Source organism: Plectropomus leopardus, chromosome 12, assembly GCF_008729295.1.
Source record: "Plectropomus leopardus isolate mb chromosome 12, YSFRI_Pleo_2.0, whole genome shotgun sequence".
NCBI lineage: Eukaryota > Metazoa > Chordata > Actinopteri > Perciformes > Serranidae > Plectropomus > Plectropomus leopardus.
The window spans coordinates 2,712,640-2,736,707 of NC_056474.1; the positions used below are offsets into that span (position 1 = coordinate 2,712,640).

The window sequence follows — 24,068 nt, forward strand, 5'->3', positions numbered from 1 at the left end:
TTCCAGCTAATTTTCTTGTACCTTTTTTTACCCCATTTTCCTGTCAATGTTTGGGTCATTTCCTCCTACGATGCTTGTTGCCCTCTTATCATATTTTCTTTTAATAAATCAAGCCTATTTTTCCAGGTTTAAAAGGGTTAATATTATTCCCTAGAAAGCACACTGTTGTGCTGAATGTCACTGGTTAAGGCATAAGCAGGTAACAGAACAAAAAATAAGCATTAAATGTGACTTACACAAAACAAAGCTCTACCCAAAAGTCCTTTCACCAGTGGTCTTCATTAATCAGTGGTCTTCATTAAGTCCCCGTCTTCTGGCCTGTGGAAGTGTTGTTTGTCTCGACGCCTCTTGTCTCTTGAATCTGTCTTAATATGAAGAAGGAGGAAACACGGCTCTCCTTCGACTCAGATTGATTTTATGGGACTTTGACTTTGAACCGGCTCTGACCGAAAGGAAGAGGAAGAGAAACCGATCACTTACGCAGAGTCTTGTCATCACCTGGACCACCTTTTCTGGACAGAGGAGATCTGCAACACAATCATCTGAGGCAGTCTCATATGAACATGTTAAAATACAGCTGTGATACTTTTGATAATAATTACGTAATTCACATTTAGATATGAAGTAAGTGTTTATATAAACGGCCTTGACTGGGATTTAGCGTCTCACAGTGAGCGCTGTAATGAATTCATGTGCAGCCTTTGGACCCTGGCTGCGTACATGAGAGGAGGCATCTCTAAGACTGTCACGGCAATAAAGATATGAGATTAAATTAACTATCTCTCACACTGAAGGAGGAGCAGCTTTAATTATCTGCGTGCTGGTTATCGTAAGTCATATTCAAGGTTTTTTTTTTGAGGTCTTCCTCTGAGTGTAATGAATTTCTATAAAGTGCAGATTTCCCCGGCAGTTATCTGCTGTAACAGGCTAGAAGCTGGACTTCAAACCTTCGGGGAAACCTCCCTCTAACGTGCAAATATGAGTTATCTGCACCACTGTAAAATTAAAGTCATGAGGCTGTGTGGGTTTAGAGTGAAAACGGCTCACTTGGCCGGGATGGGAGTCACGGAGGGTTATTCGCTGGCGTCAGTGTGTTCAGCTCTGATAAGGAAAGAGGAAAATAAAAACTCATCAATAACACTTCACTGCTGTTGCACGTGCTGCTGTTCCAAAGGTACGTCAGTTGAACGCTGCGTGCAGTGACTGAATAAGGAGAAGGTAATATACGTGATACATGACTTTATGACGCAGAGATTAGCGTCCCGTCTCCACTCATCAGCCTGATCTTTGAATACTTTCTTAAAGGCATCACAGAAACAGTTATGGCGTCTTAACATGATAACAACGGGTGTTTTGGTTTTTTTTTACCCCTTGAAACCTGGATCAACATCAGATTGTTCAGAAAACTATATTTTTAATTATCATAACCAAAGATTCAAAATTATGTTACAGAAAAAAGTGTAAACATCAACATATATATTTTTTTTTTTAGGATTTTTGGGGTCAATTTCTTGCTTTTTTTAATTTTTTTTTTTTATCACTTTATCATTATTTTAATAAACTACTTATTTATTTATCTATCTATTTATCGATCTACTTATGTATTAATTTATTATGTTAATTTTTGGGCCTTCCCTTTTTTAAGTTGCTTATTACTTTATACCCTTTTTTTTCAAAAGAAATCAAACCAATATGCTCAGTTTTTTTTATTGGTTAAAGAGTAACTCACAACTACTTTCATTATCTATCAATCTGCCCAATGTTTTCTCATTCCGATCCAAAATCCAAAACTTTTCATTTAACCCTTTGAAACCTAAGGATATTGGCTTGATTTCTTTTCAAAGCATGGGAAGAATGAGCAATGAAAGAAGAAACGTTCCAAAATCTTTAAAGAAATTAGTAAAAAAGCACAAGAAAATAAAAAAATAAAAAAGGGGAAAATAAAATTAAAAAAAATAAGGAAATAAGCTGAAAGATATGCTTAAAAACTACAATAATTCATTTTAAATATGTAATTTTGATAATTTTTTTCCCCCCGGCCAATTTTTTCCTAACTTTTAAAAGATGATTTTCTAAATCTACTAATTTCTTGCAGTTTGTGAAACATTTCTACCATGATGCTCACTGTTTTTTCCCATGTTTTGGAGAAAAATAAAGCCAGTTTACTCAGTGTTCAAATGTTTAAATACTCGTAAAAGCCGTCTGAAAGCAGCACAAGAAAAGTGATGATGCTGCAGGTTACAAAGGGTTAACGATCATCAGGGTTCCTGCTATTGATCATGGCAGCTTTAAGGATGTGGCACCCTGAAAATTCATTTGGTCATAAAACCTTTTCTGGAAAAAAGTGTTTGAACAAACATTGACGTACCAGATTTAATATCGTTGGTTGTGGGACGGTCTTTAACTGTGACACACGTTTCTTCCTTTATATCTTCTATATTCTCACACAGTGAGTTTATGGTGGATTAATAACAAACACTCCCTGGTAATAAAGAGCACAGAGACTATCTGTGTTTTTTTGCAATATAAAGTAAACAGACGAGGGCAGCGCCTCATCGTATCTAATTAGGTTCAACAGTGCATCAGTGGCAGCACGTATTACTCACTAATTTGTGTTTCCTCCTCATATTCGGTCACTCTGCCGTCTCAATAAAAATGTTAGGTTTAACCCTTCGGGACTATGTTGTGCATATGGCATACATTTTGACAATATTGTGTACTTTTCTTTAATCTCGAAATTTCCAGCTCAGCTCCTACAATAAGTCTAAAATGCACTTTGTAAATAAATTGCTACATTCATACTGTTAAATGCAAAAAAAAAAAGCTCCATTGAAACCCAAACTGCAATTTTTGATCCCACAGCTGTTTAAGCATAAAAACATGCATTGTATTATTTTTGGGTGTCACTCTGGGCTTTTGCCTTGGAATTTGTCATTTTTCATGTTTTGTCCACCTGATGATGAAAAGCAAAAATCTACTTTGCATGTAGTATACTGAAAATAATTATATTTTTTGTGTTTTATTGGTTAAAAAAAAGCTAACTCAGTTTAGGTAGTCAAACATATGAATCTATACTACTTTTAGAGTGTGATTTTGAAAGCTCATTTTGTGTGCACAGCAGTATTAGTGTGAAAAAAAATTACTTAGCATGTTGAAAATAATTATTTTTTGTATTTTTTTTTCCATCTAAAACAAAGTGGCATCACGTCAAAAACCTGGCATTTAAAGGGTTAAAATCATGAAAATTAATGAATATTTGATATTTATGATTAGGACTGATGTTAGTTTTAAAAAAATACTCAATGAAAGTGGCAAATAATATAAATGTTTGATATTTTTTAAAGCTTGATTCTAAGAAGTACATTTTGTGTGTAATATTAAAGCGGGCCCTTGAGGGTTAAAAAAGTCTCAACATAAAAAAGGTTTGAGTCATTCATGTATGTATTTATTTCCCTATAGAGACAAATATCTATTGCTCTGTGTGATGGTTTAGCAGAGTACAAATGCACATTAAATACTGACCAGACCAGAAGTTACATGTCACAAAAACTTTGCAGAAGACAGAAATTGTTCCTTTGACTAAACTGCATTCTCAGGATCTCCAATGTGTGCAAATTATTGATTTCAGTCCTAATCACGGAAACACTTCCTACTAAATCAGCACAGATGTTTTACACTAGCATTTAACTTGCTGGTTTAAAATACATTTAAAGCTCCTGTCACAAACTGTCAGTCCCTGTAAAACAAAATAACTTAAAAACATAAGTTAATGTATTAGAAAAAATATGACGTAACACTAAAAACAGTCTGTCAAATAAAAGGGAGTTGAAATCCAAAAAATGTGCAGGCGTAGCAGCTAATTTGTATGATACCAAATGGCACTGAGAAGCAAATAGAGGCACACTGACACGGGCTTAGTCCACACGTACACGGGTATTTTTAAAAAACTGTTTTTCCTCGTTTGTTCTAAAAGAAAAACCCTGCCCACACAGCGTTGTTTTAGGCGCGTTTAGACGAGAACGCCCCTACTCAAAATGGAAAAGTATGTAGTATGCATGCCAGGCCAGACGCCTGTGGTGTAATATTGTAATTACACACCACGTGCATGCACGAAGTGCGGCTTTAATGTCACCGTTCTCACAGGATCCGCACATCGCCAGTTTACACAGCAACAGAAGGGGGTGGCGTTTTTGACACTCTTTTCAAGTTTTCACGTTTTCAAGCCGCCAAACTGCCGTGTGAACGACAGGCTTAACCGAAATGAAAGTGTAACATTTCGTGCAAGAACTGTTGCTGTGTGTACGGCCTCTCAGAAAATCTCCGTCCAAACGAAAACACACTTTAATGCGCAGCGTGAAGGATGTAGTGACATCTAGCAGTGAGGATTACAGATTACAACAAGCTAAAACTTCTCTCAACTCCTGGTTAGAATTCCTTCGGTGTTCGGGAGGATTTTTAACTAGGAGCCGAATTATCTGCAGAGGTCTCGTCCTCTCCAAAACAAACAGACTAAGTGATTTAAACCGGTAAAAACACAGAATAAAATAATAAATCTGAGTTTCTCTGATGCTGTTCGGCCTTTTGCGGAAAAGCTGCTAACTCTGGTGGCGGACGCAAAAATGCAAAAACGTTAATGTTGAGCCGGTGTTTGATTTGTCCACTCTAGGCTACTGTAGAAACATGCTGGACTCCTAAAATGAGGACCCGCTCCCTATGTAGATCAAAGACTGTGTATAAAGACGGACTTTAAAAACCCTCAGTTTTCTGTCGACATTACAACACTGAAAACTGAGTTTCTTGACATCTTCACCCTGGGAGGAGCATTACAAAAGGTATGTTTTAGTGACCTAAAACACAGTTTGTGTATGGATGGAAGGCCATGCGTAGAAAAAAAACTATAATAAAAAAATAAAAATAAATATGGGGCACTTAAATGCTCACCATGTGCCTCAGCCACAGCGGCCACGGGTTCATTTCCAGCCCACAGCCCTTGCTGCATGTCATCCCCTCTCCTAACCTTTCACGATGCAGCTTTCCTATCAAATAAAAGGCCAAAAAGCCAAAAAAAATCTTAAAAAAGAAAAAAAATACCTATATACATGTGGACTAAGCCTCAGTTTAAATCAAAAAACAAAAAAAGGCCTACAACCATATTAAAATGTGCAGCTTCACTAAAATTCTGTTTCATCTCCACTTGATTAAATTAAGGCTGAAATTCACAGTGGATATTAAAGAGGTCCATTGAGTTTTTTTGTGCTGCACAAATAAAGTCTGAGCATACAAAAAAAAAACAGTTGGAAGCACTCAAAAGAGCCAACAGAAAATTAATTAAGATCTCAAGGCCACCAACCTCTTTCAGCAGCAATTCACATTCAAGTCAGTCCTATGTTTTGTGTTAAAAACAGTCAGACGAGAAATTATTAAGCTTTGGCCCGTCTTGCACAGATAATACAAAAAACAATGTGCCTCAGTTTAGACTAGAACAATATGTTAGATCCATGAGACTCTGCTTTAAGAGCAAAAGTCTCATGAAAAGTCCTATGAGCTGTACTTCATTACCCAGAAGAATCTAAAACTCTTCCTTTATAAAACACTATAAATACATACGGCAATGTAAAAACTCCATGGTGACATTTGGTGACTGTTATTATGTTTTTAAGCAACTATTAACCCTTGAAACCTGGGAAATAGGTTAAATTTCTTTCAGTGGGGAGAAGGCAATGACCAACTTAATGAGATATGGCCAAAAAATTAGTTGGAAATTTTAAAAAAATGTTACGAGAAAAATTCCTGAAAACAAGCAAAAATAGAAAATTAAAAACCGAAAGGAAATGACTCAAAAAAAGTGCAGAAAATTTTGAAATTTATAATTTAAAATTATTTTAAAAAATTCAACAAATTCTAAATATCAATTTACGGGCTTTTTTTTTTGATACACCCTTTAAAAAAATATTGTCACTTTACTATTTTTATTTGCAGGGCATTTTTTACCAAGTTAATCATTGCCTTTTTCCCAAGCATGTTTTTTTTTTAAATAAGGGGTTAATAAACCTGCTTTATGAATCAGATATAGTAAAAGGTTTTATCTTACTATTACTGCTACATTTTTACTGTTTCATCCATGTAGCTTCACTCAAACAATAACAGCTTCTATTTAAACCACCTTAGCCTGCTGCGTAAACTTCAGTAGTGTGGTATTCTCTATTGCTTTGCAAACACAAATAAAACTCTCTCGTCAAACAAAAGCAGGAGACCAGCAATTAAAACTAAACTGAAAATCAGTTTTCATGCATCAGACTGTGTACAACAGTTATATCACATCAAAACTGTCCTCATAAAGGCCAATAAATCAACAGCAAATTAAAAGTCATTGCTGCCTTAGTTCTGTCACCATCAGATCAGGTCACAATTCAATTTAAAATTCACTCATTTACTTGTGTTTAAATGTTTTTAACCACTTACTATAAATCATACACATCACCCAATGTGAGTAAGAGCCCCTACACATGCTGCATTTTTTGCGCCCTCAAATAATTTTTTTTTAAATAATGTAGACACATTGAAAGTGCGGTTAAAGCGTGAGTGAAGCTGTCACCTCTGCACTCCGCTCTCTCTGACGTCGGCACGAAGTAAGCACTAAAGTCACAGCCAGTAACTTGTGTTTTAAAAGTGTTTCAGAAGTGTTTAAGCGTGTGTCCCAGCCCTGAGAGTCATAAAACAGTGACTACTTTGATCATTAGTCTCAAGTATAGTTGTCCGGTCTTAATCGTATCCAACAACCAAAATCTTTTCAGTCCCTTAAGCGAAATCTCATCACATCAGGGTCTGTGAGTGTGTATCAATTTTAAAGGTTTTCTACTTTCAAGATGGCCATTATTTACGCCAAGGAGGTCGTGTTTTCTTTTCGGTTTTTGTCAGCAGGATTGTCGATAAAATACTGGCCATTAAAACTGATTTTATTAAAACTGGTGTAAAGCACGAGCCAAAAAAAGACCCATTAATATTTGGAGTGAATCCAACTTACAGGGTAGATACACTAATGATTTTTTACTTTTGTGGACACTGCCAGATAAGATATTTGGTGTTGACAGAAGTCTTCTCCCGCTGAGTGGCCCTCTAGTTTCTATTAATTACTGAAGAACTTGCCCTTTGTGCCTTAGATCTTGATGTTTCAGGTCTATCTGGACTTCAATATATCACAGAAACAAATAAAAACCAAAGGAAAGCTGGCTGCAAAGGCCCTTTAAAAGCAAATTAAGAAATATTTATCACAATAATATAATTTAGAGAATAAGCAGCAGTCATGTATGTGTGTGTGGATAATTTGTAGTAAGTGGGCTCACATGAAAAACACTGGCATGGGTCTTTAATTTAAGAGCAAAAAGAGTTTTTTGAATTAAATTGAAATCTGACTCTGACCTGATGAGTGATTCCTTTGCTTTACCACAGTAATACTGCTTCTAAACTACCGATTAACAAAAGAAAATGTGCAATGTCGGCGTGCTTTACAGTACATCTACGTGTTTATTATTCGTTATCCTCAGGCCTCTTGAGCACCGCACTGTATTTCAAGGGTGCACCGTCCGCTTTGAGCTGCACCTCCACTAACGTGAAGATCGAAATTACCTGTAAGTGAAAAAAAAGAATATTATTGCAACTATTTCTTCTTCTTCTTCTTATTATTATTATTATTATATTGACGTCGGTCAACTTACAAAGCCAAAGACACTTTCTGACCATCTTACCAAGAGTAGCTGCTCCAACAATTCAGGGAACAAGCTAGTAATCTTGTTTTTCTGTTTTTTAATCTTTGTACTGTTAGTTACTCTGAGAATTTGTATTTTAAATCAATAATCTGTGAAACAGGGCTGCATACATTGTTGTGCCCCTGTGTCTCGTAACTATCACATTAGTTGTTTTGAAGTTCTTATACGTTTGTCTGAAGAGAGTTTCTTTATATGTGTAAGTTTCAAAAACAGGTGCTCTTTGGATTTAAGGATAAAAATTATAACAAAAAAAGGACGGAGAGGTTAGACTTGGTTTTTTGTCAATAAGACAGAAAAATTCCAGGGTACACGGTTTTACAAAAGTTAGAAAACACTTTAATAAATCGGCTTAATGTCTTTGCACTTCCTTGTGATGAAGACTGTGTTAAAATGTGAAGGCGTCACGCCCATTTATTAAAAAACATTTTAAGTTTAAGTTTTTAAGTTTTTTTGGTTTTGACTTATTGAAAAGTTATCAAAAAACTTATCAAAACATTTTTTTAGGGTTCTCTCAAAGTTAGGGTCACACAGAAAAGATTTATAAGCCAATAAAACCCTGAAATTAAATCCTATATTTTTATTTATATTGAATAATATGTCTGTTTTCCTACTGACAGGCTTCACCGTGACAGAAGCATTTTCAGTGTCTGCGGCTCTCACCTGCTCTACTGGGGCTTTCTCTGGGTCTTCTGATGTCCAGACGAGAGTCAGCTCTGATTTCTTCCCCACTTTACGATGGTGGAACGAGTCCAGGCCCACGACAGACTGGAGGCGGACACAAAAATGGTTTCAAACTGTTTCAGAAGAAACTGTCACTTGACCTTCTGTCAAACCACCGTCAATCTAGAAACATTTTCTCTCCTGAATGAGCTTTACGTTGGTAACAAACACTGCGAAATAAATTACAAAGTAACTGACAGTCAAAACAGTATCTGTCATTATGTAAACGGCAAAATGAAACTGCAAAGAAATTAGGACCAAATTGTTTCTGAGAATACAAAAGGCGACATCTAAAATCACTACATGAAATAATTATACCACAAAATATATATTTATATTCAGCTGAAAGTGAAATTGCTCTCTTTATATTGAGTTTATACACAAATTCACAAACACAGAGACCGCATCCACACTAATACATTTTCGTCTCAAAAATACATAACTTTGGCGACCTTTAGCATCTACACTAGTCCGGCATTTTTAGAAACCCTAAGACCTTGAAAAACCTGATAACGCTGCTGACGCTGTTTTAGTTTAAAAACTCTGGGACTTCTATAAAAGGGGGTCTTCATTGTGGCCCTGTATCTCTGTGTAAAAGCCACTAATTGAAGAGTAGAAAATCTGCTTCCTGCTCACACCGGTACGTGCATGCCCAGTGCACATAAACGGTCATGTGATATGAGTTTTCATGCACGTAAGTATCGACAGAGATTCTTTCTGAAATGGTACAAAAAAGGTTTGCATATACTGCAATTCACTGGAAAATAAAAAGTATTAGTGTGGATGTGGTCTGAAACTGTACCCTGTGAAATGAGTGTTTTGGGGCTGACCTTGCAGTAGATGCGTTTCTGCACTCCGTATTTGAGAACCAGCACATCAAAGGACTGATCCAGCACGCCCATCACCATGGCCTCAGAGTCCAGAGGGCCACACTCCTGTGGAGCGCAGAACAATAAAACAAACATCAGTACAATGTCAGTGTGGTTCAGACCGGAAATCAAGAGTTTAAACTCTGGCTTATTTGACATTTTAGGCATCCAGATGAACTGCTGAGCATTTTTCTTTTGAGGATGATATTACGTAAGCTTTAACTCAAGATTCATCCAGGGTCAGAGCCAAAAATATTACTCTAACTACAGAATAATATGAAATGTGAAACAAAATTGTTCTGGAACTTAAATGACAAATGTCTCATATTGTGAAAATGCGTATAGATGGAGTTTGGTGTTAGTTAAAACTTCGGGGTGTAAAGTGAAGATAACAGAAGGTATGTAGAACCACATTTCATAAAGAATTAATTTATGTTGTGGTTGAGTGAGAATTTAATGTAAAAGCTGTAATTTTTAGAACATGATAGCCACCGAAACAAAGACGACAAAAATTAACTTAAAGCTTGAAAAGCAAACAAATATTTTGAGGGGAAATTCTCATTTCAAAACTTACAGCGTTCGTACAACCAGGGAAAATTTCTGTGTATCAGTCTGTGGGATGAAGCTCTGGAACAGTTTTAATGTGGAGCTAAAACAATGTCCGACCATGAACCGTTTTAAAATAATGTATAAAAACATAATTTTCATGAGGTACAGGGATAAAGAGGGGTTTGACAATCACCAGGTGTTAACAGGGTTACTGTTTATTTATCTGGTTACTTTATATTTTTGCTAGTTTATCTTCCTCTTTTTTTCTGTAAATAATCATGAAAAATTGTAGATATCTGATTTGGGGTTGTTTTGTCTGTCTGCTTGTTTGTATAATCATTTCTCTATTTTATTTTTTCATGTTTGAAATATATTATATCAAATTTTAAATAATAATGTTTTTCCGTCTGTCCCACTTGTTGACAGCATGTTGCGATGTGTCTACCCACCTTTACAAAGACTCCGAAGAAGAGCTCGGAGCTGAGCTCCTGGACTCTCTTGGACACGGTCTTCTTCTCATTACAGTGTGATGCCTGTTTTTCGACTTCTTGTGTTGACAGCCTCAAATGGGGCCCACATTCTGCAAGTAAAATGGACAAACACACACATTATAAGTATGAGAAGAAAAAAAATAAACTGACACGCGCACAGTCAGAGCAGACAGAAGCAGAGAGATCAGAAACAATGGAAAAGACAGCAGCTCAAACAATGCATCAGCTCAGTGTGAGATCTGAGGCTGCTTTGTGTCCTGCACAACACCCGCAGCACTGTGTGGGACAAACAGGACAGTCCGTTATTTGTTTAAATGTGTGCGTTTGTTTTTGTGTGTCCTAAAGAGATTTTAACAGAGGAGGTACGCACTCAGAGAAGAAGCCAGCAGCCGGTGGACGATGATGTCAGCGTAGCGTCTGATGGGTGAAGTGAAGTGAGTGTAGAGAGGAACATTGAGGGCGTAGTGCTTAAAGACATGCTCCTCCTTCAGTACGCCTGTACAGAAGTACAACGCCATCTGGGAAACACCAATAATTCACATTAAATACAGAAATATGCACAAATATTTCTGGAAAGGTTAAAATGGTACATATTCAGTTTTAGTCTCACGTTCGCCGCAGTGCTATTCTTATTATCATTGGCTGTTCGTGTTGTCTGTCAAAACATGGCTGGAATGCGACACTGTATCAACTACGTCTCTTATTTCAATCGAAGAAAAGTTATAACGTGATTGATATCGTTATTGTTTTATCTGCAAGCCCTAATTGACTATAAAGTCTGATTCTGTTCTACAGCCTGCTCCTCCAAACTGGAGGCATGCTAGCAGACATATATTGTACCGAATGCACTGACTGTGGTCAATTTGGTGCCTCATACAACCCCACTTAGAAAAATCCTAACCATGCCTTTAAAGTAACTTATTACTGAGCTACATGTTTTACTTTCAATGACCGTGGGCGTCATGTTTTGAAGAAACTCATTCTTTGAAAGGCAAATTCATTCCACAAAAAATGATCAAATGAATAAAATGGACAGTGTCGGTCAGCAGCGGCCGCTGAGCTCTAACCTGCATGGGTCTGGAGCACATGTGGGTGAGGACTTCTTTTCTGGCAGTGGTGTACTCATCATCGCCCAGAGTGGTGTTGAGACTCTTCTGCATGTTAAAAAAGCAGAAAAGAGATTTTAATCATTAATAAAAAGGGCTCTTCTTTGACATCATGTTCAAATTACTCAAAAGCTTCTTTAATTACTTCACATCCCCTGTGATATCACTGAGAGGGAAGCATACTCATACAACAATGGACAAGAAATGGGACGCTTGAATTTGATCACACTCAGAAAATATTCATAAAACCAACATAATTTGTACTTTTTCTGAAATCTTAAGTACTTCACATCCATGTTTGTTGCGTTATGAGTACTGACATGCAGCGCTCCTGCAGAGGAGAGATCTATGTCGATTCCCAACTGGTCACAAAGCTCCTGCAGCTCATCCACCATCTTGGCCTTCGGTGGAGGATGGCGTCTGAGCAGGGCCAGCTCAGGAAATTTGCGGTAGATGTGGTTGGCTGTGGCGATGTTGGCTAGCAACATGAACTCCTCCACCAACCTGGAGAACAAGGTTATTAATGTTCGTGAAAAAGCGAGACGGCAGAACAAAGTGAACAGAAATATATTTTAAGAAAAGACTGTGCATGTGTCATGTCCTGTTAATGTTAATGCTGGAAGACAAAAAGAAGGGACACAGACACATCTGAGAGGTTTATCACTCACTTGTTGCTGTCTCTGTACTGGTAGATGTAGCAGCCCTGAGGCATCATGGACTCTTTGTCCAGAGTGAAAGACAATTTCAGCTGAAACAAAAAACAAAAGGCACGTACAGAAAATAAGGTTAGAAATCGAACAAATTCAATAACCTGGGTGTTGTTTCCATCTGTTTCTGTAACAAAACTATTTCTGGACTCAATAATGTTAGCCAGCTCAAATCATCTTTTTTTTGCCATTATTTGATCGGACAGGAGTGGCTTGGGGGAAGGAAGAGGGGAAGACATGCAGCAAAGGACCGTGGGTCGTATTGAAACCTGTGACTGCTGTGGCAACAGCGTAGCCTTTGTACATGGGGCGCCTGATCAACCAGGTGAGCTAGACGGCGAACTCAACAAAATATATAACATAGATCTCTTTGTTTTTAGACATTTTATTAGTACGCATTATTGCTTTAACTATGAAAAGAAACTGTACCACAGAGACTGGAGTCGACCCCAAGTCAACGAGGACTCACCTGGTCCAGTCTGAGGGCTCCTCCCGAGAAGCGTTGAGCTCGGAGGTTCTTGGCGATGGAGTGCAGGTTGAGCACAGCCTGATGGATCTCATCGATGGGGTGCTCAGGGTCGCAGGGCGGAAGCTCCTCAGCGGTAAACATCTTTTCAGGGGCCTCGATCATGCTCTGAGCGTGGTCGTAACTCAGCTTTATGCAGGATCTGATGACTGAGCGGCCGAACCACTCACTCAGGATCTAAAGGAGGTGTGACAGTTAAGTGGAACCAGTCAGATAAATCACAAAACATATAAACAACCCGAGCTTTGACTGCTGATAAAAAGTCGTCCATGAATTTTAAATGTTCATACCTTCCCTTCTGGTGTTATTTTCCAAATGACAGAGAAAGTGAGTCTGTCGGTGAGAGGATTCAGACTGCAGAGCTCCTCACACAGCAGCCTCGGCAGCATGGGGATCACCTGGGCAGTGACAAACAAAACATAGAGCGCTTAAAAAATAAAGTATATGTTTGTTGAGCTACAACAGAGAAATCACTAGTCAGAAATAAACTTTAAAAAAGCTGTATAATGCGACAAAATTGGGTCAGATCATCTAGCAGTTTCAAGCATGACACAATGCAAAGTAGCGTATTTTAATATTTTTAAGAGTCAAGGAGCGCTCACCTTTTGAACCATGTACACACTAGTCGCTCTTTGACTGGCGACGGCATCCAGAGTGTTGTCCTGCTCCACAAAGTAACTCACATCGGCGATGTGGACTCCCACCTCAAAGTTACCTGTTAAAAAGACAATCTATAACACAACCTCTTATCCCTAAGTACAAACACCATCTATATCTCTAATCAGTGTTAATGATTTTCATTATCATCACGGTGAAGGTAGTTTACCATCTGGGAGTTGTTTACAGGACAGAGCGTCGTCCAGGTCTCTGGCTGTTGCAGGGTCGATGGTGAAGATACACTCCTTCCTACACATGAGACAACAGTGCTTCATGAATCACATAGATACACATCTGAAACTTAAGCCTTTGGTCCAATCCCATCTGTTATTTCTGACCCGGCATTTTGTTTTCGAACGCCAAAAAAAGCATTTAAAAACAAAGAATAGGGTGAGAAATAGCAGAGTTACACGGGGTGGTGGTTAAAATCTTCCCCAACGAAATGGAACAATTACTCGAGACCCTGATACATCATCAGTTGTTGTTGATGGCATTCATGTAAACAGATGCAACAATGACAACAATTGCATTATCACAATGACTTTTGCCATGTATCTGATCCTGACAGAAAGGCATGGATGCTCCCTATTAGCTCACAACATGAGTTTCATGCTATCAATCAATCAAGTGATCTTTTGTTTTTATAAGTGTTGCTACTTTGCTGTTGGACTTAAGTTCAAATTTAAGCGTGACATATTATCAAACAGGGGAACTCAAAATGGAAATATGTTGAAATGCGTCATGCACAAATCAGCAAAATAATGCAACATAAGCTTGCTAGTTAGTAAGTTAGGTACTGAGACATCAGCATCCTGATAGTAATTCTTTTTCTTTGTGCTTGTTATAAGGGGAAAAGGACCATAATAAATCAGCAAAACAACATTAACTTCGTTTGAAAAACAGCAACATTGAACAAAGAGAATACAATGTTTATTTCATCTTGTGAAGGGCTCCTTACATGGGTGAAGTGAATTCTCCATCAAAAAATGATCGATAAAAATAGAAAAAGAACTGCTCTCCTCTCTAACCTGAGATTGTATTGCACTGAGAGCTTTGAAGTAATGTTATGGTGCTTATTGTATATATGAGTGCTTTGGGGGTCCATAGAGCTCATGTTTTTCTCTTGTGCACAGCTGGATCTTTAGCATGTTGCCACTCAAAAAACATAACACACATAAAACACATCCAAACAGAAAGGGATATAGAGCCATATAAGCATGTGTGGGCTCCACAGTCCTACCTCAGGTCCCTCCTCTTCTTCATCTCCTCAGGCGGGATGGTCCAGGGCAGGTTTTTGGGTAAGCAGTCTAACACGTCCTCTGAGAACTCGGAGAAATCGACGTCATACTCGGTCAGGATGCCCTCCGTCTCCGGCTCGATTTCTCCAGCCTGGCCCAGCGTCTTTGCGAGTTTACTGAAGGAAAAATTATGATAGATATTTAAGTTGGTTGTTAAACTGTTGAAATGGTTCCCTGCATCAAGCTTTGAACATATCACTCACCCTTCTGCAAAGTTGCTGTCGGCGGCCCAGTTGGTAATCCGACATATGAACAAGGTGTTGGCGTAGTCGCCCGGGCGGGAACGAAAGTCTTGGGGACAGTCAGCGAGGAAGACGTTGATCCGTGGCACCCGGTGGTCGACAGGGGAGAACATGGCAAAAGGTTTATCTGGTAGGAACTTTAGGAAGCCCGTCACGGCTCTGGAGTGTTTCTTTTCAACAATGTACACCACCTGACAGACAGTAATGAGGGAAGCACAGTGATGACTTTTAATTCAAGTTTTTTCATTCAAACATCCTGAGCACAAGAGAACGAAGAAAAAGTGTAAGACCAAGAGGAACTTTGTGATCTTAGGAAATCATTCAAAACAAAATACTCCTTGTAGTTTCTTCTCATTGTAAAAGCCTTTCACTGACAAGAAATGTGCAGATTTATGAAGTAGACAGATCATTTGTTAAGTTGTTGCGGCTACTTGGCACACTTTCCTCAGGCCTTCAGCTGGATGGATATTAAACTTTGAGCAAATACAATTAAGTCACACAGAACCTATTTATCATGCTCCTGCTGTTTCTTCAGTTATTTTTTATCTGGAACATTTTTATAAATAAAAGCAAGAGAGAAGAAAGCAAGAAAAACAGCACAACTGATAGGCGAAATGCTCACTTTCGCAGTCTTCTGGAGTATTTCGTCGTTGGCCCGCGGCGTTGAGGGGTCCTCTGTTTCCATCACATGAAAAGGAAAACTTATATTAGCTGAACAATAACTTGTTTTTGTTTCTGTGCATCGGTACTCGCTTCAGATCAAATACTGTTTAAAGCCTCCTGTAGACTTTGCAATCTAATAAATTTAGCGCAGATACACTCTGCAACATGGATCTTAATAAACTTGGGTTTGACATCAAGTCACTACTGAGCAAACTCTGGCTCATTTTACCAGCCCACGATGGCAGCACCTGCAGGCGGGGTCATCCCTTGTTATATACACTAATTGCTTCAGACACACAAATAAAAATTCAACTAGAATAAAAAATAATATTCAACTAGAAGTATGAGTCACTTCTTAACTTGATATGTTTTATCTCACCAACAGTCCGAAAATCCAAATCTAGACAGTCTTTTGTTTTTATCTGTGACAAAGAAAATCATCAAATTGTAACATTTAAGAAACATGACACCAGCAAATGTTTGACTTTTTTTTGCTAAAAACAAAACAACAAAACAATTACTTGATTAGCTAAATAGTTGCCTATTAATTTTCTGTTGATCGACAATTTGAATCAGTCCTTACAGCTCCATTACCAAAATAAAATACCTACTGAATAGTTCCAATTTGATACCACAGTTGCTATGTTAATTATAATTGGCAACATCTCCATCACATCTGTACCTGTGTCAGTGATGTTGGTGCTCTGCACTTTTCGGATGAGTTCCTCCTGGTCGCTGCACTGGTCCTCCACAACAACATCAGGCCTTGGCGTTCGTGCCGTCTTTTTCTGCGCCGTTCGCACCGTGTTTTCCTTCTGGGTCTCTGACTCGCTGGCGCCCTCACAGTCAGTATCTGACTTCACAACCTTAACAAACACATACACCCGTCATCATGATTTTTTAAAAGCTGATGCCACAGTTTAAAACATGGGGCTTACGAACTAAAACTACACTGTGCATGGAAAGGTGAGCATTGTGTACCTTCCACTGCTCCCGGGGGAGGATTTGCACCACAACAATGTCTGCATTGAGTGCTCTGTTGCGAGCTACGATCCCATCAAGAAATATATCCCGTGTGTCATCCTGCGAAAATGAAAAAGAAAGAAAGCTTACTCCTGCCTGTCTTTTACTTTTTTAACCTTTAAAAACACGTTAATGCACTGACTTATACGATTAAATCTCAGGCTGAGGTTTATTTATCAGTGATGCACGATAATGATTATTTCAAACGATACCGATAAACTGATAATTTCCAGTTTCTCGTGACTGATAAGATACCGATAACCGATCATTTCTTTTTGTTTGTTTTTTTTTATTACCTGAGGGTAAGAAAGGCTGAGATGTGGTGAGTACAGGTGTATAATTTGCAAAACTACATTTCAGACAAAAGGCTGGAAAATCGTCATATTTTTCAAGAGCAAAACCAATGTCATTTTTACTTTTGTTTTTTTTCCCCTTATCTTCTTATGTCAACTTGAATTGTACAAAAAATAATGCCGAAAATAATATTGTGTTTGAGTTATAGAGAAACTATAGAGAGGAACATTCCCCAAAATGTCAGGAAGCAGCAGCTACAGAACAGTCCCTAAGTAACAGCTCTGCTGTGATCTCTGCAGATTTACATGCTGTTCTGCTTGTTGTTGGAAGGAATCAAACATCAGATATCAGTTTATTCATTCAGCATAACCGAACTGGACACTCACTACACCTGAACTCAAACCGCGTCCAGCGTGTCCTCTCATTATGTCCTCTCATGTCCCTCACACACACACGGAGCAGAAGGAGGGAGAGGGGAGACGACGGCCGCTTACACCGGTTACTGTGAGCAGCGAGCATGCTAATAAATGACAGTATCAGGGCCGGATTGAGACATTTTTGTGCCCTAGAAAAAAGATTGAGATCACCTGTTGGACAATGAGAGCGGAGCGGACATTCAGAGACACCGGCGGAGACAGAGACCGGGCCGGACACCGGCGGAGACACCAGCGGGGGAATGAGTTTATGATTATTTCTCCTTTTATTTGTTCATTCATTATTTTCAAGGCAGAACACAAAGAAAGGGTGCTAACAGGCACAGCTAATTATTATCGGGTATTTTTTTAATTTATTTAATTTTTTTAGCACGACCAGCGGCGCCCATCCAGCGTGTCGCTCTAGGTGACCTCGTATATCTCCTACGCCAAGGGCCACCCTCGACAGTATATTTCCTCCTTGTTCACTGATCTAAATAAGTCGCTAAATGTTTCTCTTGTTGTGTTTTATCGGTCCGATAATTAGTGTGCATCCTTAATTTTTATCATGCAGCATCCTGTACACACAAGTTCAGCTATAAGAACCCATCAAATCAATGAATCAAGTTGTTGAGGCAGCTAAATATGTGTCAAATGCATTCTGGGTTGAACTTACAGGAGAGGGGACAAAAGCCTCATGGTATTTCTTTGGGTTGATTCGTAAGGGTCCCTGTGGAGAAAGCATGTAGAATTTAGAAATGAAACCACCGGTTTCTTGTGAGATTTAATAGTTTGATCACTTTGAGTAATGTCATCCATTTTCACTTTAGATTTTATTACAGCTTCAGGAACTTTGACTCCGGGTTTGTACCTGAATGAGTTCTCCTCTTTTAACGCCCTGCGAAACCTCCTCAAATGTCATGTAGGATTCAAACACTAGTTTCTTTGATCCCCTGCCTCCTTTGTTCTTCTTGTCAGCAGGTGAATTGGCACTTGAAGCTGAAAAAGATTTAAGTCATTGATTTAATCCACCACAAACCATCTAATATATAAAACTGCATTATTTGAAATGTTCAGAAATTGTTGCTTTTGCTTCAATCTTTGCCCGTAGACATGTTATTACATTGGAAAAGGCCTAATCCTCCTTTGGTTGTCTGATTTAATATCCTTTTTATCATTAGAAAAGATGAAATATTCCCTGAGAGGATCATCTGCGACATTTCCTATGTAAATACTCTTAGCTCTCTGGACCTCCTCTGATCCTGTAATCTAATTTCTTGGTGTGAGTCTTTTCTATAGTGTTTTTATCCCAGTTTTTTAATCTTTGTTTTATTAATTTTTTAACTATTATCATTTATTTAGGTGGAGGAGATATTTTGGGTGGGGTTTTGATATAAGGTGGCACTTTGTTTTCTGTTCTATTACACCACAAAGAGGGCTGGGACGGTTAAAAAACAAAAACACTGAACATATTTGTAATTTGTACTGGTTCCTAATAAAGAAATAAAAAAAAAACTGCATTATTATTATTAGGGTAGGGGAAAAACTGATACATCATAATATTGCGATATTTTATGTGGTAATATTGCATTGATACATAGACCCCAAGGATCAATTTTTTAATTATAAAACTTAATAATGAAAATACAGATTAAATCGCATGCTTTTTCAGTTCACAAGATTCCTCTTTCTGCAAAAAAAAAAAACTTACTGAAGTGAGAAACTTTATCTGAATAGATAGAACTGATGTTGATTATTTTTATCTTTAAGGGCATAATTTACAATAAAAAAAGGCAATAAATCACAATATATTCTAATATATATTATCACAATATTCAGCATATTGCTAAATGTTTAAAATCGGATAATATTTTATCCTGACTAAAGTATAAGTAAAGTGATAATATTGTATTGTGGGGCTTCTGGTGATTCCCTGGTTATTATAATAATAACGTGTATAAACCTGCTGAGAATTAAAGAAAACCTTGAGTTTACCTCTGGGCTGCTGCAGTTTTTTGTCTTTATCATGAGGGGACTTTGGCCTTGACATCTGAGTGTCAAACCGTTCTCTGCCTTTCTCCTCCTCTGGCTGCTTTGGCATGTTTTTTTTCTTTGACTTCTTCATCTTGTCTTGCTCCTGTCCAACTGTGCCTGCTTTCTTCGGGGACTGGGGACATCCAACAAATGAGTCAGTCTCTTTTAAGTCCTTGTTTTTCTTCTGCTGCTTCTGGTGTTTCTTTGAATCATCGGGTTTGAAAGAGCTGAGCTCCTCGCCGGACTCGACGTCCCCATCGTGGCTGGTGGCCGTGTCCCTCCTCTGTCCCCATCGCTGTCTGTCAGACACACCCTGCTTCCTCTCGCAGTCCTGCTGGGCGCTGCGGTTGCTTAGTTTCTCCATGTACAAAGACAGAGAACTCTCCTCTCCTCTGCTTTTCATGGAGGAGGGGGAGAAGTCACTCGAATCAGAGAAATCATATGGCACCTGGTCCCTTTTTCGCTGTGGTATGTTCTGCCTGTCACTTTGGGCTTTGAAAAGTGTGCTTGGCCCATTTCCTTCCCTTTGAAAAGCTGTGTCCTTTGCATATTGCTCCAGATACTGACTGAACTTGCTGCTGCAGTGCTGGCTGAGGAGCCTGGCATAGGCGTCTTTCTGAGGAGGAGTGCTCGACTGATTCTGGCTGCGCTTTGGCTCTCGACCCAGATTCTTCGTTTGCCGAGGAGAATCCATGTGGCAATCCTTAAAGATAGCGTCTCTGAAAAGGCAAAAAGTATTTGCTGTAAGAGCTACAATTAACAGACAAGTCATTAAACGCAACTTTCAGGAATGGTGGCTTAAATTAGGTGCCATTATTTGCAATTCAGTGCATTCAAAATAGACAAAAAACAGGAAATGGTTGTCTAAAAATCTTGAGATTTTAAAAATACAGAAAATGGGATACAGTGTTTTTTCGTGTAGTCATCATTTTAATGTAACTTTAGGTAATACTGGTTAATTTCCAGTAGGGATCAACAGAATATCAGCCTGTTGGATTATTGGATCTGATATTTGGCATTTTGCAGATTATCTGTATCTGTGTTATATTTCAATGATCGCTGATAGAGTTATTTAATGAAAAAAGTGTGCATATTACACTGAACTTTTTGTAAATTACAGTTCATCAAAGAAATTGATTGTTAATTTATGTATGGAAGTGGGAATGGTGTTTGTATTTTTTAAGTTGTGGCAAACTACAGAGAGTGAATGGAGGGTATAGAAATGAGACTAACTTAAGTTTAAACAATGCAAGGTACATTTACAGATACATTTTCACATCTTGAGTTTCATGGGTGGCAATTGTGTTAACATTTTATTTTTTTATGACCTATATCTCCAAATGTACAAAAGAAACAGTTTATATGTGCATACTTGGTTCCATATTAACACTCGTCACATTACACATTTTGCTTTACTGGTTTGATTTTTAATCTTGAACAAGCTAAATACCAATACCGCTTATTTTAGTCACAATTACACATGCAAATATAACAAAAAATTATCAAATATTACATGAAGATACACTGCAATGATGATTACATGAGAAAACAACCTCTATATAAAGGTTTTTCACTGATTTTTGATTTTTTTTTTTTGATTTTCAGTTTTAATAGTATTCTCATTTCTATACTCTCCATTCAATCTCTGTGTAATTTCCTACAACATTAAAGATACAAACCCCATTCATACTTCCAGGCCTTCATACTAATAAAAGTGGTGGGGTCTAGTACTGCCTTATCTAAGTTTCATTTTTAAGAAAATTTAAGTTACTCCTCAGCAGCTGACTTTTTCCCCCCACATCTTTACTTGACTAAAATATATACTAAATATGTGAGGCAAACAAAAACATACATGTGGGCACAGATAATTGGCATTTTACACAGAGCATAATTAATAATAATAATAAAAAAAATAATAATAATAATAATATTGACACAATCAATAAAACATATTAAAGAAAAAAAAACTAACAGTGACAGAAAGAAAAGCAAGCAAACCAAAATAAATCAAATTCATATCACATCTGAGGTTTTACTGGATAATTTTTGTAATAGTTTAAAATCTGTTACTTATTTTTGTAATTTGTTTGAACAAAAAAGTTGAAATTATTTAAGACAAAATAGAAAGGGGGATGTGAACCTTCATTTTTTTGTTTATGGGTAAAATAAAAAATCCCCATTAAAATTAAAAAAAAAAAAAAAGTAACAACATAATTCAAATATTTGTTACTTTTGTCCTTGTAAGATCAGACTTAATCGTTAAAGGTAAAATCATGATTGATGTTATAGTAATTAAAAACATGAGAACTTAAATTAAACCCAAAATTCCTCCTCAGCAGCTGATGTGTTGCTCCTCTTACATCATGTGGTTAGTTTAGTCATCATTACAAAAGTAAACATGAATAAAATTAACAAATTTTACCTAAAGTCGTTGCAATGGTGATTACACGAGAAAACAACCTTTAAATGACCTATTTTCATTCGGTTTTAACATCGCGAAAAACTCAGACTGCTTTTTAAAACAAAACCGAGCTGAAACCAGTTAACTCACGTTAGCTAACAGTTATTAGCAGAGGCTAACTAGCATCAGCTATGCTAACTATTTACAACGACAGGCGTCGGTTTGACGTTAAATGTCGACCTGTATGTGACACAGACCGCGAGCTTGACCACCATAGACGAGTCGTAAGTGGACGGAAAGATTGTCAAAGTTAACATTTTTACACATTACCTTATTATCTGCGTGAAAGTTATGTAAGTTTGCTGCCGGTCAGTTCAGAGCGAGATGCTAACTGCTACATCCACTTCCTGTGACGTCATGAACGGTTACAGTCAGGCTGCGTTTGAGTGCTGTCGGAAAATAACAGACGCACAAAAAATAAATAAAAAAAGATTTTAAAAAATTTATATAAAAAAAAAAAACGACGGAAAAAGATAAAGTTAACATTCAAATTTTAACTTAATTCAAATTACATTTCTGACATATTTTTACATTAAATGCACAAATCCAACAACAAACAAATAAAAAAAAATTACATTACATATATACATAGTATACGTGTGTTTGTGTAAATAAAGAGAGACAAAGAAGATAAAAATATATAAATAAATACATATGCATACAAAAACAATGGAAAAAGATTTTTCAGCATTTATAAAACAAAAAGTTAAATTAACAAAACTGATAACAAATACTGCTTATCTGGGTAACAAAGACTATTTATTTAAATATATTATGTATTATATATATATGTTGCGTATATATATATACACATGCATACATACATACATATATACACACACACACACACACATATACATATATACTGTATATATATGTGTGTGCAAATATAGATTAAACAGAGACAGAGACAAAGATGAAAAAATAAAAATAAATAAATAAAAAATAGAAAACTCAATTAATAGGCCTGGCTACTATTTGCTTATATCACTGACCTCATCATATTTGGGACAGGCGTCGATATGGGACGAGCTTTTAATCCTTTCACAAAAAAACTGTTGCTCAGCAAAGATGAGAATACAATCAAAGTATTCATTAAGCCCTTTGAAACCCGGCCAAGTTGGCTTTTGTGTTAAAAACATGGAGAAGAAGGTTATGAGCAACAAAAGAAGAAATGACCCAGAAATCTGCCCCCCAAAACGCTAAATAAATAAACAACAAAGTACAGACCAAAAAATATACAAAGCGAGAAATTACCTGGAAAAAAAATCTTCAAAGTCATAATAATTTTGTAAACTAATTTAAGATATGTAATTAAGATAATTATGAATATAGTTTACTGGATATAATTGCATTTTTACTCCTGGATGGGCCTGACTGGAAACTAAAGAGGGGACACAAGCCTCCTCTAGAGGGTAGCAAAGACTGAGGCCCATCCAGCCCCATGAGGCCCATCCTGTCTGATCACACCGATCTGAGGAAGGTAACATTCAGACAGACAGACAGACAGACAGACAGACAGACAGACATGTGTCTGTGATTTCTGCATGTGAGTGTGTGACGGCACGTGTTATCTTACAGGATGAATATAGTCCTCAGCTATCACCTATATTCGCAGGATATTTTCTTTTCTCTCTCCTGACAGGATGATTTCACACCTGTCTGTTCATCCTGGATTTGCTTGCATAGTACAAGACAAGTCATGAAGCCTCCTTCAAAAAAAACACACACACACACACACACACACACACACACACACACACACACACACACACACACACACACACACACACACACACACACACACACAATAATTCTCCAGGGATGGTTTATATGGGGATGATTTTGGCTAGGTGTGCAGTCAGATGGGCCTTTCAGACATCTGAGGATATAACGTAGGTGAGGTTGTCATGTTTCACCATGAAACAGGCCCATAATTTCCTGCAAAACGCACACGAGCACTGATGCATACAGATACAAGCCTTCACGCGTGGTTGTCATTAACCCTTTGAAAGCTGAGTAAATATGCTCGATTTCTTCGAAAAAGATGGAAGGAGACAAGAAATGACCCAAACATGAGCAAGAACTTCTTAAAAAGACATAGAGTGGCAATTGTAGAGATTGGCATTTTTGTTTTTTTGTTTTCTGCGAGAAGGAGCTCAACTGCTGTGAGGGACTCGTTTTAACAAATAGTATAAAGAGTATAAAAAAGGAATTAATAAAAAGTTACAAAAAAAATACCTGATAAT

The 24,068-nt window shown here is 37.5% G+C and overlaps 1 protein-coding gene across 1 annotated transcript; it reads right to left on the reverse strand.

Annotated features, from left to right (window-relative positions):
• Positions 1 to 5,964: 5,964 nt before the first annotated feature.
• Positions 5,965 to 22,155, reverse strand: dis3l2 (DIS3 like 3'-5' exoribonuclease 2). Its single transcript, XM_042498235.1, has 21 exons — positions 22,090 to 22,155; positions 19,320 to 20,077; positions 18,196 to 18,323; positions 18,001 to 18,054; positions 16,576 to 16,677; positions 16,277 to 16,460; positions 15,554 to 15,606; positions 14,893 to 15,122; positions 14,632 to 14,805; positions 13,561 to 13,640; positions 13,337 to 13,449; positions 13,025 to 13,132; positions 12,678 to 12,911; positions 12,170 to 12,249; positions 11,822 to 12,005; positions 11,463 to 11,549; positions 10,766 to 10,913; positions 10,354 to 10,484; positions 9,317 to 9,421; positions 8,427 to 8,531; positions 5,965 to 7,626 (listed from the first exon to the last, which is right to left on the reverse strand). Exons 2-21 carry the CDS (start codon positions 20,050 to 20,052, stop codon positions 7,528 to 7,530), a joined length of 3,132 nt encoding a protein of 1,043 aa, XP_042354169.1. The 5' UTR covers positions 20,053 to 20,077; positions 22,090 to 22,155; the 3' UTR covers positions 5,965 to 7,527.
• Positions 22,156 to 24,068: the final 1,913 nt, after the last annotated feature.